This window comes from Borostomias antarcticus (assembly GCF_949987555.1).
Source record: "Borostomias antarcticus genome assembly, chromosome: 25".
Classification (NCBI taxonomy): domain Eukaryota; kingdom Metazoa; phylum Chordata; class Actinopteri; order Stomiiformes; family Stomiidae; genus Borostomias; species Borostomias antarcticus.
The window spans coordinates 8,250,385-8,264,690 of NC_140258.1; the positions used below are offsets into that span (position 1 = coordinate 8,250,385).

A 14,306-nucleotide genomic window follows, 5' to 3' on the forward strand; every position below is an offset into this window, starting at 1 on the left:
GCCTTGCAGGATGGCGCTCTCCTCCAGCGGGCGCCACCGTGGTCCGTGTGAGCAGCAGACTGAGCGGATGACTCACCGGGAGCCGGTCAAACGCAGGCCGGCAGGCCGGGCCGACTCATCCGCTGAGAGTGATTCGGAGAAGTCGGGAGACTGTTAACATTGTGAAGAATGTGCTGGTTGACGTCCGTGTGAATGGCATGGGGGTGGACGCCCATGTGACCTGTGACCCCCCCCAAACCCAGGCTAGGGATAATCTTGGAGTCAGGTTGGTGGGGAGGGGGGGGGGGGGGGCAGTCACCCAGGGGTTAGAGAACAAGCCAACCCACGTCAAAACCGCCGCACCGTCAACAGGGCTCCCACACAGGGCCTGGGCAGACAGCAGTACAGGAAGCCCATGTAATGGAATGGTAAATGCACTGCACTTATATAGTGCTTTTATCCATAGCGCTTTACAATGAAGGGCTCTCATTCACCCATTCACACACACACACACCAATGGCGGCAGCTGCCATGCAAGCTAGCCTGCTCATTGGGAGCAATTTGGGGTTCAGTATCTTGCCCAAGGACACTTCGACATGTCATCAGGAGGGGCTGGGATTCGAACTGCAGACCCTACGATCATTGGACAACCCGCTCTATCTCCTGAGTTACAGCTGCCCCATGTGGTGGTATGTGCTATTGGGTCATCTACAGGGCTACAGGATGGGTGTCCATGCTGTTCCATCCAACTAGAGAACGTATCTAGTCCATGAGCAACACCCTCAGAGCCTGGTAGGGAGGGACCTTAGGATATACAGCCCCCCCGGGATTTGTCAATCTCTGTCTGTCTGTCTGTCTGTCTGTCTGTCTCTCTCTCTCTCTATCTCTCTCTTTTTTGTCTCGTGTTGTATTGCCATTTTAATTTATTACTGTAAAGCACTCTGTGCATCCGTGCTGTGAAGAGCGCTATATAAAGCTTACTTACTTACTTAAACTCTCTCTCTCTCTCTCTCTCTCTCTCTCTATATATATATATATATATATATATATATATATCACTATAGAAAAGTATATATATATATATACTATAAGAAAGTGAAACTGCTACACTCTGTGCTAACTGCACACATAATGTGTGATACTCCACCTGCACTAGTAAGTTAGCAGACAGTCCCTTAAGCGCGTCCTGAAGCAGAGGGGGAGAGAGAGTGGAGCTCGTCTTGCAGGTGGTCTGACAACCAGGTCCGTCCCAGTCAGACTGTGCTACCAATAGGAGAGGGACGGGGGGGGGGCGGGGAGATTAACCCTTGCTCCTCTAGGCCTCCCAGCGTGATGGGGCAGTTCACAAAGTCACACACTAACCCCTCCCCCCCCCCGACACACACACCCACCCATCTCTCTCTCCGCTCACACCAACCCTGCACACAACAGTCTCGGTCAGTGTTCCAGCTCCCCCGAACCCAAACACACCACCCAAGCTGTTTTTCTTCACGTCTTAAGACAGTGCAACCTGACAGGTCCTGACAGGTGGGGCAAAAAAAACAGACCTGTGGGTCACCACAGGTGCTCTTATGCATAAGGCAATGGAGCATCATTGTGAATACATACAGTATTCTCACAGTATTCACAATGAGTTAGAGATTGAGCCACCTGTCATAAATAAGCGTACACCATAGTGCAGTCAATTCTGGTATTTCACACATTTCTAAAATGCACCCATGCGCACACACGCGCGCGCGCACACAGACACACGCTACTCTCACTCTCCCCATCTTAATAAATTCATCCTGGCTTTATGGAGGATATCCCTGCAATTATTCAGGCCTCCTTCCCAGCTGAACATGTCCATTGCCTGGAAACTGGCTCCCCTTTCTGCTCTCTTTCAGCCTGTTGTTGTGGGGAAGCCTAAAGGGAAACATTTAGCTTGGAGGGGCTCTTTGAGACGCGCTGACAGTTGACTGATGACCGTCCATAAAATGACAAAGCATCGCTGTGTGGCGGCCAGTTCAGCCCAGTGACTCCCCATGGGAAACTAATTGCTCTGAATTGTTAACGGCAACATTATTTTTCTGCCAATCATTGCTTTTCAATGCCCCTGAAAATGAGCATGAAACGAGCCTTTTCAAGGGACAAAACGGTTAAATGTCCCCAATGTTGATCAAATTAACTTCAGCTGTGTGACAATGGACTATATTTGTGTGGAGATAATGGTGGGCGACAAAAGGGGTTCTTTATGGCAGGATTTCACAGTTGTAATGTAAAACTGTTCTCTCCTGGACCCGGGCAGGCACTCTGAATGCGCCAGGGGAGAGAGGAACAAACTCCAATACACAAAAGATTTAGTTTAAGGGGGTAAAAGAAGGAAAACATTTGTGTTGATTTGATCTCATGCTGCGATTTCACATGCCTCTCTTGGCAGCCCATTTTCCCAGCATCCTCCAGGTCAGAGGGTTTTCAATTAGAATATCAGACTCATTCTTAGATCAACTGTCCGCAGCGGAACTAAGCCAATTAGCAGGTCTTTCACTGCACACACACACACACACTATACACACCAGCTACCTTATTACCCCCCGCATGACACTCGCAGATCCGTTCGGATCATGGAAAGGTCTCAATAAGACCACTTGGTGAGAGCTTGTTCAAAGCCGCGTCTATTTCGGGACTTGAAAGGAATGAAAGAAACTCCCGTAGCAGTCAGATTACAGCATCAACATTCACACACATCATGAAAACACCTTACATAATATTGAAACAATGACCCATAAACATCAAGGCCCATTATGAACAAACAGGTGTAACTAATGCTATGATGCTGGCTGAGCTCATATCTCTCGGTTTCAAAGACCAGGAGAGTTGGGGAAGGAAAACAAGCAGGGGATGCATTTCAAACAGGCTTTCCTCCCTCCACTCTCACAGAAGCGGCCCCCACATCAGCCCCCCCCCCACCCCCCGGCTAAAAGACTGCTTGTTTTTGTGCTGTGACTCAATAGGGAGGCGCGGCCCGGCTAAACACGGTTCCCTCGCAGCATTGTTCCCCCGGGGCCTTGAAGCCTCTTTGGAGATAAACACCGTTTAGCAGTTAAAAGGGCCACGGAGGAAAGGGGCTTATCAGATGCGTCCTCAATGGGCCGTAAGCTGCATTATCAGGCCCCCGCACCCTCAAGATAAGGGGCCCGCCGCGCTGGTGAGAGAGGCTGGGCCTAGTCGCGGAGCTCCAGCCCCGGCGCACGGCCCCGGCTCGACCCGACCCGACACAGTCTCTGGATCTCAGCTGGCGGTGGTGTCCGCTAGGCCCCTACATCCACCTCCACCCTGCCCTCCCCACAATGAGAGATTAGAGCTCAGAGACACAGAGAGAGAGAGATAGAGAGGGAAGGAGGGAGGAAGGGGGGGGTGGGGGGTGTTTGGGCTATAGATATTCACCCCTCTCCCTTTTCCTGCTCTCTTTCTGGGGGTAGGAGTCAGAGTTAGGACAATGGCCAAAAAGATGGTTCCCAACCCGCCGACTGAATGGGAACACTGTTGGTGGTAGTGCTTCATTCAAAGCCGGCCCTGGCTGCATTGTCCTCCCCGATCGCTGCAGGAGAATGGAGTTCGCTGGTGGCTGCCAAGAGGTTAGCAGCCCCTGTGAAAGGGCCGGCCCATTATTCACTGCCCCGGCAGAGCTCGGGGACCCTTTGTGTACCCCCCCCCTCCACCACCACCCCAACCCCCCCCCCCCCCCCACCGCCCGCCACCCCACCCAAGACCCGGCAAGGGTTTTCCTCACTCTAGCGGTCCGGATCTGTGCTCCGAGCGTTTGAGCGAACGAGGCCCCGCCCCGCGTGGGATACCAGCCTAGCCGGAACATGCCCTGCCCCCTTACAGCACCCCCCACCTTACCCCTACACCCAAAAAAGGGCAGCAAAAATCTGTCAATGTTAATGACACTGCCCAAGAGAGACACAGCCAGGAGGACACCTTCCCCGCCGCACACAAGGGGGTTTTGGAGCGAGGGAACGTGGAAACTGCCACTCAACGCAGGGGAATCCATTCACCAACACCCCCCCCCCACCCCCCTGAGGCATTTAGCCGGGGCTATTTACGAGGAGCCTTTTTAAAAATAAATAAACCCGCAAGAGAGCATCGAAAGCGGAGAAAAATACGGTCAAAACCCTTAAATGTGCGCAACAAGCCGGGTCCCATTGGAAACTTGGTTGGGCGGCCCCGTAAATCTGACTAAATTATGGCTTCATAAAAATTGCCGCCATACTCCCCCGGAAACACTCCCACTTCCCCGTCCATTAAAGGCAGAGAATTCTTTCAGCCAATGGAGAATGAAGGAGGGGGGAAATATGATCTTTGAGTAAACATTAAAAGCGGCACGCCCGTATTTCAACACGCGTCAAAAGCACGGATAATATATGCCACCCATATATGCATGTAGTTATTCAAAGTGGAGATGGCGTGCATTCTGATGCTGTTTCAATGGGAGGAGGGTGTGTGTGTGTGTGTGTGTGTGTGTGTGTGTGGGGGGGGTAAATGGTGCTAGGGGTGGCCAGGAGGCTTTTATTCTGTGTTAGCATGACCAGGTAGAGAACAGGGTGGCCCTGCTCTGCACACTATATCATTCTGCCCCCCAACTGTAAATGGTAAATGGATAACCCATAAATCACATCAGCATGGCCTGGGAAGGGCAGCCATGTTTGCTTCTAGCGGGGTGGCCCGGGTAAAGGATTCTCTACAGGGGGAGAGCGTTGAGCTCTGCTGCGGTAGGTGTGTGTGTGTCTGTCTGTGTGTGTGTGTGTGTGTGTGTGTTGGAGGGACGGATGGAGAGATGGACGAGTTGGTGAGCTGGAGGCTGTGGGAGAGTATGGAGAGCTGCCGGGGACGGCGAGAGGAGGGGAGCTGAGGAGGGATGAAGGAGAGATAGCAGACAGGATGGGGGGTGGGTTCTACCGGTGGAGGGATGAAGGAGAGATAGCAGACAGGATGGGGGGTGGGTTCTACCGGTGGAGGGATGAAGTAGAGATAGCAGACGGGATGGGGGGGGTGGGTAGAACCGGTGGAGGGATGAAGGAGAGATGGCAGACAGGATGGAGGGTGGGGGTGGGAGGGTGGGGGTGGGTAGAACCGGTGGAGGGATGAAGGAGAGATAGCAGACAGGATGGGGGGTGGGTAGTACCGGTGGAGGGATGAAGGAGAGATGGCAGACAGGATGGGGGGGTGGTTGGCGGGTAGAACCGGTGGAGGGATGAAGGAGAGATAGCAGACGGGATGGAGGCGGGTAGAACCGGTGGAGGGATGAACGGACGCGAGAGTGATGCAATCGACTGGGAGACGAGAGTCGAGGTTAAGAGGAAGAGGGACGGACGAGAGACGGAGATGGGGAAGGGGGGGAGGCGTCCGGGGGGAGACGGAGGAGAGAGAGAGAGAGAGAGGGAGGGAGGACGCTACCTGTCCAGGACGTAGCCCAGGGCCTTCTTCCGGGAGCCGGAGTACACAGACGGACTGTTCTCCCACGCCACCAGGTTAGAGGCGTCGTGGAACAGGTGGATGTTCACCAGGTCAAAAGAACTGGGGAGGAGGATGGAGGGAGGGAGGGAGGGAGGGAGGGAGGGAGGGAGGGAGGGAGAGAGAGAGAGGGAGGGGGGTTGGGTGTGGGAGGAATGGAGGGAGGAAGACAGTAAATATATAAGACAATATCCATACTGCTTCATATTTATTATAGTCCTGCCTTGATAAAGTGCTGTCGTTGTGTATCGTTGAAGGTGTATAGATATGACAGCAAATTTCCTGTAAAGGACAATAAATTAATCTTTCTATCTTACGCAGCCACGTCATAATTCAATGCTACTGATGACACTTTGCATATCATTAGCACAGTAATGAGCACATAAACACTGAAGTGTCTTGAATTCATTCAGCGGTTAGGAAGTGTATTGTTTCCAAAGGGAAGTCTATATAATTGACCTCTGGTGTGAACCGCTGATTAGCATGAAAACACACCGGCAGATAGGGGGTTAGAGAGCTGGGAGGCGAGCTACCAGATGGGCTCGTTTGATTGGTTGTGCTCCAGCCCAGATTAACAAACCCAGTGCTGTTGTAGTCTATCTGAACATCTAGATCAAGCCTGTAGAGATTATCCTCTCTCTCTCTCTCTCTCTCTCTCTCTGTTGACAACAGACAGTAAGAAGGTGCAATATCTACAGTAAGAGCATAGTGACAGTGATTTACCTGTTGATCTTATCTTGTCTAAAAATGCCTATCCCACCGTCATCTCCCTCTTCCTCCCGCTCTTTCTCAATCCCTCTCTCTCTCCTTCCCTCCCTCCCTCCCCTCTCTCTCTCTATTACAGTGTAACAGTTTCAGCCGTTTTGTTCCCATGTCATCCTTCTATTAAATTACAATCCCCCTCTCTTCTCCTCCCCCATCCCTCCTCCCCACGCCAGTAGTAAACGTATTCATCCTGCACAGGTTTAGTTGCATGTAATGTTTTTTGACATCTGTCATATGCAACTGCTTGACTAACGCGATTACGCCTAATCCAATCCAGCCTGCTCCTACAGCAAGCCGTCAGGGGAGAGACTCCACTCTCTCTCCAGGGAGGACTCACCGCTGTCTATGAAGACACAGGACCTGCAAAGCCCCCTGGGAAGCTACCCTATGCATCATGGGTAAAACCCTAAGTGACAGATACCGCCAGGGCTTTCTGCGTAGACGGGAGCGGGAGCAGAAACGGTGGTGTTGATATGGGATATGTACTGTAGTGTGATTGTACTGTGATAGTGGTGAAACAGCAGTGGTGATATTGGATATGTAGTGTGATTGTACTGTGATAGGTGGCTGTAGATGACTTACCAGTCCGCAAAGGCCCATCGAGTCCTGATGAAGCCTTTTCTGGACCACTTGCACTGCAGCAAAGGGAGAGATGTACTCAACGTCAGCATGGACACCGTCTCAACTGCAGATCAACAATCACTATATGCCCACAGTCCTGGAACAGTTATGGTTTATAAAACTGAATATAAACATCGGCTAATATCATTACACCACTCACTTCTGAATGGCCAGTTTGATGTAATTTGAAAGATACGAGAAGTCAGAACGACCCATGCATGGTTTCAAATCTAGGCAGAGACAGACACACAGACACACAGACACACAGACACACACACCCACACACACACACACACACGGCCACCTGGTCGCGTTGCAGTGCTGCTGCCGCGCCCTGAGTGGTTTATCCAATCACAAGTCCAGAGATCTCACACACAGCACATGATTTACCATGAAGCGGCTTATTAAATTGAGGGACAAATTGATGCTGCTCATTTCGAGCACAGAAACAAATAAATAAATAAATAAATAAATAAAGAAGGAGTTCTCGGAGGCCTCTAATGGGGAGTTAACGGCGGTGGAGAATAAACTAATTACTGCCCAGGTCGCATTTACAAATTGACTAATTTTATTTAAAAACTTAGATGCAAATTAAAGGCTGAGAGGTATTTGATTGCACCTCACATCCTTCAATCTGCATTAGTACAAGATTAACTGTATCAAATTGGATTACATTAGCATACTTGAATTAATCCATACCGCCTGGCAGAATGCACGGTCCCAATTACACCCCACCGTCAAACATTGTGACTTTGAATTCGGTGTGTGTGTGTGTGTGTGTGTGTGTGTGTGTGTCAGGCAGGACAGGTACATTTAACAAATAGTGATTGAATGTTTTAATAAAAAGATCTACATACTAACAATGAATGACTCAAAATGTGGTGAAAAATACTTTTTTTTTTTTTCTTCTGCTTCATAAAAAAAGATACATAAGAACACATTCAAAGACACAAACATGTTTCGAGGAAATTGCTTCAGTAATTTAATTTACAGTTTACGTGGCTAGCAGATGTTTTGGTGCACTATACTTTCAGTACGTTTAGTCAGCCATTATATTCTCCTTCCTGCATGAAAGATTCAGACCGTATGTGGTGTGTGTGTGTGTGTGTGTGTGTGTGTGCGCGCATGTGTGTGAATGAATCTGTGTGCGCGGTGTGTGCATGTGTGTTGACATAATGTCAATGTAATGGGTTGAGGGAGAACCATGGATAGGGAGGAGGAGGAGGGAGAGGATGAAGAGTAGGGTGGAGAGGGGAGAGGGTGGGCTAGCTTGGCCCCCATAGGGACTATCCAAACCGGTGTTCTGACCACAGCCAGAGACAGATTTAATCTAGGTTTAATTTAAAGAGCCATTAACTACAATCACAGCATTAAAATCCATCACTCGTCTGACACACAACCTCAGACTGCCCCATTTCCCCCACGTATGACTGATTGACCCTCTACTCATCGCTTATGAGTGAGAGAGTACGCACACACGCACGCGCACACACACACACAACCACACACACATAGGCACGCGCGCACACACACACACAACCACACACGCACACCCACACACAAACACACGCACGCACGCACACACACACAGCCACACATACACACACCCACACACAAACACACGCACGCACGCACGCACACACACACAGCCACACATACACACACAAACCCAAACACACACACACACACCAAGGAACCCTCTCCAGGGTATTATACATTGGATTATGGTCTATCCAGAATGACTTCCTCATTCACTCCTCACAACTGTAACTGATTACCACACTCACACTCACACACACACACACACACACACACAGTGTCGCATTGCACACGTTCACTTTCATTCATTCCCACAATCTGAACCTTCATTCATAACTGCCAGTCTAAAAAGGCTGCATGCGGACAGCATCACCACAAGACAAGAGTAACAACAAACGGACTTCTGTCTCACCAACACCCCCCCCCCCCTCTCTCTCTGTCTGGCCAATTTAATTGTTCTGTCTGACCAGAACCGCCATATCTGACACTGGGGGGGGGGGGGGGGGTGCTGGCACAGGTGCTGTCCAGCCACATTTAATCCCCTCGGAAGACATGATCATCATGGAAAACTCCCTCCACCCCACTTCAACCGCCCCCCCCCCCCCCCCCCCCCTATCCCAGAGGTGTGGCCTGGCCTGTGAGGGGTCATCGTGGCGGGGTGGCGTGGTGGTGGGAGGGGGGGGTTGAACGGTAAAGGTCATGGGGCCGGGGGGGGGACACCGGCTGACCTTCCGCGGGACAGCAGCTGTGACAGTGATGAACGGGCCGTGACGGAGGCAATATGGAGACAGGACAGGATGACGGGGGGGGCGAGGGAGACAGGGACAGGACGACAGGGGGCGAGGGCAAGGGAGACAGGGACAGGATGACGGGAAGGCGAGGGAGACGGGGGCCGTCAAATAGATTCCCCATTACGGAAAGCCGTACCACAAACTAGCCCACTTGTATCCACTGGAAGTTCTCACTGCAGTCAAATGTCAGCTGACGAAGGAAGCCCCCCCCCCTGCAACCCCCAATCCCACTTTCCCCCTCCCTTTTTATTCGCTGACCTTTCCTATATCACGGCCCACGGCCCACCCCCCCCCCCTCCCAATAAATAATGTTGGGGTGCAGGATGGGGGTTCCGCAGGGCCTTTGACAGAGATGCATTGTGGGTAATAAGTAATACTCACAAACCCTGACTGACCTGGCCTCACGCAGACCCCCTCCAAACCCATTCATCTTTATTCCATCATCCTATCACGTACACTGTAAGAGAGGTAGGAGTTTAGAGGACTGACCGGGAAGGGTGTGTGTGTGTGTGTGTGTGCCTGTGTGTGTGCGTGTGTGTGCGTGAGTGTGTACTGTACACAGAGGATGGGGGACAGCAGGAGAGACAGACAGATGGACACGGGTACACAAGGTCAAGTTGGACGTCTTAACCTTTCGACCTCATGTAGCGTGCAGCTTGGACTACTGAAGTTGGAAATACAGTGGCTTTAAATTGAACCAACACAACAGGAGGTCATCCTGCAACAGAGGCCCCTGAAAGGGTCTGGCTGGTCCACCACCAATGCATTTATGAGCAAACCCACGTTGCCCCACGGCCAATAGCAACTCGTACGGACGATGATCTACAGCCGGTCTTGTTGGTGTGGCTTTTTTAGCTTCTGTGAAAACAATCAATAGCGAGGGGACATTAAGGTCTTGGTCGTGTACTTTGTTTATACAAGGCAATGACAAATCCTTATGATGCAATGTTTTTTGGAAGCATGTACAGTAATACTGCACCAAACTAAATAAAGATATTAAACTTGCGGCAAGCTGAGAGGATTGACGGGTCAACGAGAAATGACGGGCAGCCAAATCCATCACATCGACCTTTCAAAAGAAATGCGCCCGCTATTTTGTCCAGTTCCTCCTTATTCGGCTTTTCAATTAATGTCCGCCAGCCCCCCCCCCCCCCCCAACCCTCCCCTAGCCATAACTCAGGGTACGGGGAATGGAGGCAGGGCAGTGTGTTTGCATACAGGGAGGGCTTGTCATTTCAACACACTCAACCTGGAGGAATCATGAGGTCATAGACCTCCTGTCTAGCCCTATTGGAATACAAGGAGCTTTACGCTCCGGAGCGTGTGTGTGCATTTGTGTGTGTGTGTGTGTGTATGTGTGTGTAAGGGTCAAATAAACACGCTGGCACACACGTGCATGCATCAAACATCTTTTCAAGTACAGACCAGACATAAAAGTACACACATACAAACACAGACACACACGTGCACTCAAGTGCACTCAAATCTAAGAGATGCCAGGAAACGACATTTTGTCTCAGTCTTTAACCGGGCCTGCCACTCACATGATGGCCCCGTCCCACCATGATGTCATCAGCACTCGCCGTGTGACAGGTTATTAATGGCCGACTGTAAATGTAACACTCCAGCAGGGAGCCAGACTGACTGCTAAGCTGATCGCTGTCACCTTCTACTGTTCATCTCTCTATATGATAACCGCAGCTTCAGATTATGTCAACAAAAAGGCATGTTTTAGACTCGAGTTTTAACAAAAAGTTAGTTTTGTTGAAAAGACCCTGGAAGTTTAGCTTCAGCAAGGTCTCTCTATCATTTGCACACCAGTTATACGACGCGCAGACCGCTCAAACGTATTTTTTTCCTGGTTCCTTCCAACCGCACATTCTTAAAAACCTGGGACGCGGACCTCCGGGCTCGGTGTGGGCCCACGCGCGGCGGTCCGTCTTGTCCCAGATCCCCTGTTAATAGGATTCCTTAAGGCTGCAGATGGATGGCAAATCCAGGCGGTTTCATCTACTAAAAGACGGCATAAATCAGAGTGGGGGAAGCAGGGACGAGGTAGGGGTTATCGCCAGCCGGCTTCCCTCATGAGAGCTTTGCATTAAAGCATTAGTGAAATTAATTCATCTTTCATAAGAGGTTTGAGCAGTATCTGTGATCTATGATAACAACCAATTTCTCACTACAGGGGCTGGCGGCCGAGGAGGAAAAAAAACTACTGGGTCCTGATAGACTACACAAATCTGCTCTTTTTAAATGGGCTAACATTATCTGGAGTGCTGCTCTCCGGAGCATCATCCCAGATTCATAACCCAGCCGGGAAAGAGACATAAATCACGGGGAAAACTTTTCTCATCTCTCCAGTCTCCCTCTCTCTCTCTCTCTCTCTCTCTCTCTCGTGTTCCAGCACCAGTTTCGGTGTTGTTGTTGTTTATTCCGGCTTGTCCTCCTAAACGCGGAACAAGTGGAACGAGTTTTTTGTGTAATCATTTGAAATGACTTCACGCCTCAATCAATGTAATTGGTTTTAGATCATCTAGGAAATGGCAAAGTGGGAAACCCAAGCTGGGTGGGGGAGAGGGTGTGTGTGTGTGTGTGTGTGTGTGTGTGTGAGAGAGAGAGAGAGAGAGAGAGAGAGAGAGAGAAAGAGACGGAAATTGGGAGACGCCTGTGAAAGGGGCCGTATCCATCTCCTTTGCATATATTTGCAGAGGCGTCCGGCAGAGCATGGTTGACAGATGAGTGGGGAGTCGGAGGATGACACCCTGGAGCTGGCGCTCTGTATTACTATATCAGGAGAGCTCACTGTGGGGAACCAGCAGAGGAACAAACACACACACACGCACGCACACACACACACACACACACCGCTCTGCAGAACACACCCAGCCAGCGCTGAAATGAGAGCTTTCTCTCAGTCTCGCCTCCTGAACCTGGAACTGATGAACTGAGCCTCGTATCAGCCTAGTGTCAACCTAGTATCAGTCTAGTATCAGTCTAGTATCACCCTAGTATCACCCTAATATCACCCTAGTATCAGTCTAGTATCACCCTAGTATCAGTCTAGTATCAACCTAGTATCAGTCTAGTATCACCCTAGTATCAACCTAGTATCAGTCTAGTATCAGCCTAGTATCAGCCTAGTATCAGCCTAGTGTCAACCTAGTATCAGTCTAGTATCACCCTAGTATCAGTCTAGTATCAACCTAGTATCAGTCTAGTATCACCCTAGTATCAACCTAGTATCAGTCTAGTATCACCCTAGTATCACCCTAGTATCAGCCTAGTATCAGCCTAGTATCAACCTAGTATCAACCTAGTATCAGCCTAGTATCAACCTAGTATCAGCCTAGTATCAGTCTAGTATCAGTCTAGTATCAACCTAGTATCAACCTAGTATCAGTCTAGTATCAGTCTAGTATCAACCTAGTATCAACCTAGTATCAACCTAGTATCAACCAAGTATCAGCCAAGTATCAATCTGATTTGTTGAGTGAAGAAAAAATCTGAGGGATCTCATTTAGAAGCTGAAACTGAATGTAGGTTATTGGACTTTTTTTCCTCACAAGAATTTTAAAAAAGGTTGCAAAATAAGACATGAATAAAGAAATGCATGTATTAAAAAAATAAAGCATAGAAAGACTTGCTGAGGGAAAATAATTAACCTATTTCAAGCTTCACAAATGGAAACAATATAATTTACTCTAAGTGTACAATATTTCAACTTTCTGTATATCATAAAACATTACATTAAAAAGGGGAAATTAAATGTATAAAGAAATACAACAAAAGGAAAAATAAGGTATGAATAACATTCTCATTATAATGGTATTGTTAATGAGGACTGTAATAAATTAACTTTAGCTCTATAAGTTAGCCTTTTTCGATGTCACACCTCTTGGTGCAGGCCAGGGTTCATTGCCGACACCCCTCTGTCAATCAAAATCCCAGAGCGACAGGAAGTGAGAGAGAGGAACAGAGGAAACAGTGTCAGTTCAGTCTACCCACCTCAGGGAAGTAGTCCTGAGGAAACTTCTCCTTCTCCAACATGGATGTGCTCTCTAGTGTGTCTGAGTAGATCTCCTTCCCCACCACCTTCTTGAATTTCTTGGCTAACAAAAAGGAAACAGAGTGTTACTACCAGACAAGCGACATGTAATCTTTTAAAAGGCCATGGGTCCATCTAAAGAGTCACTAATGTCAGAGTTGTGTTTCAGATTCCTGCTTGCATAAACCCAGTCATTCTCCAGGCCTACATCAGACAACTGCTCCACCTGCTGGCCATGACGGGAAGTGGCACGGTGTCTGCCAGGGGGAATCACCAGATTCTCCACGGCTATTAAGATCTCTCAGATCATACAGTGTCAAACATGCCGGCTTTTGATCTCACAGGAAGACCCTTTCGTTTCGAGTAATTTGGGACAATTTACTGGAAGGAAAATATTTTTAAGGAGGCCACAGTGGGTTTGGCATGATGGGAATAGAATTAGTGTCGTCTGGGGAAGATTGGTCTGAATCCAGACCTTCCTGGAAGCACCAGACACAGCCTGAACCTCAACTCGGCCTCTCCAACTGAGGGAGCAGAAAAACGCAATATATAGTCCCATGGTGTTTACATTTGTCAAAGAAAACGCCTGAAGTGGAATCTATATAATTTAAGTGTATTTGGTCATCAGTTACAGTTGTGATGAGTGAATGGGGAAGTCATGCTGGATAGACCATAATACAAAACACCCTGGAGAGGGTTCCAGTGTGTGTGTGTGTGTGTGTGTGTGTGTGTGTGTGTGTGTGTGTGTGTGTGCGTGCGTGCATGTTGGGTGTGTTTGTGCATTTCTGTGTATGCATGTGGGCAGTACATGGGCTACTTGTGCATGCCTACAGTACCTGTGTTTCTCTCCTGTGTGAATGTGTGTGTGTATGTGCGTGTAACTGTGTGAGTGTGTGTGTGTGTGTACCATAGGGGTCTGTCCCCTCGCCCTGTCCTTCACTGGGGTGACGGCAGGCTGCTAATGCTGACTCGGGCAGTAATGGTACAGTGGGGCCTCCACATCCATATCCTGTCTTTAATTAGCGCGGCCGCCGGCCCCCCTGGCCCTCTGACACCCCTGGCTGATGAGA

General features: G+C 49.4%; 1 protein-coding gene across 1 annotated transcript in view; it reads right to left on the bottom strand.

Annotated features, from left to right (window-relative positions):
* Positions 1–14,306, bottom strand: part of inpp5a (inositol polyphosphate-5-phosphatase A) — a 132,770-nt gene that overhangs the window by 36,668 nt on the left and 81,796 nt on the right. The window contains exons 6-8 of the mRNA XM_084458534.1: positions 13,197–13,300; positions 6,823–6,875; positions 5,419–5,538 (exon numbers count right to left, since the gene is read on the bottom strand). Of these exons, the coding sequence (XP_084314660.1) occupies positions 5,419–5,538; positions 6,823–6,875; positions 13,197–13,300 (277 nt within the window). The remainder of the gene's footprint in view (positions 1–5,418; positions 5,539–6,822; positions 6,876–13,196; positions 13,301–14,306) is intronic.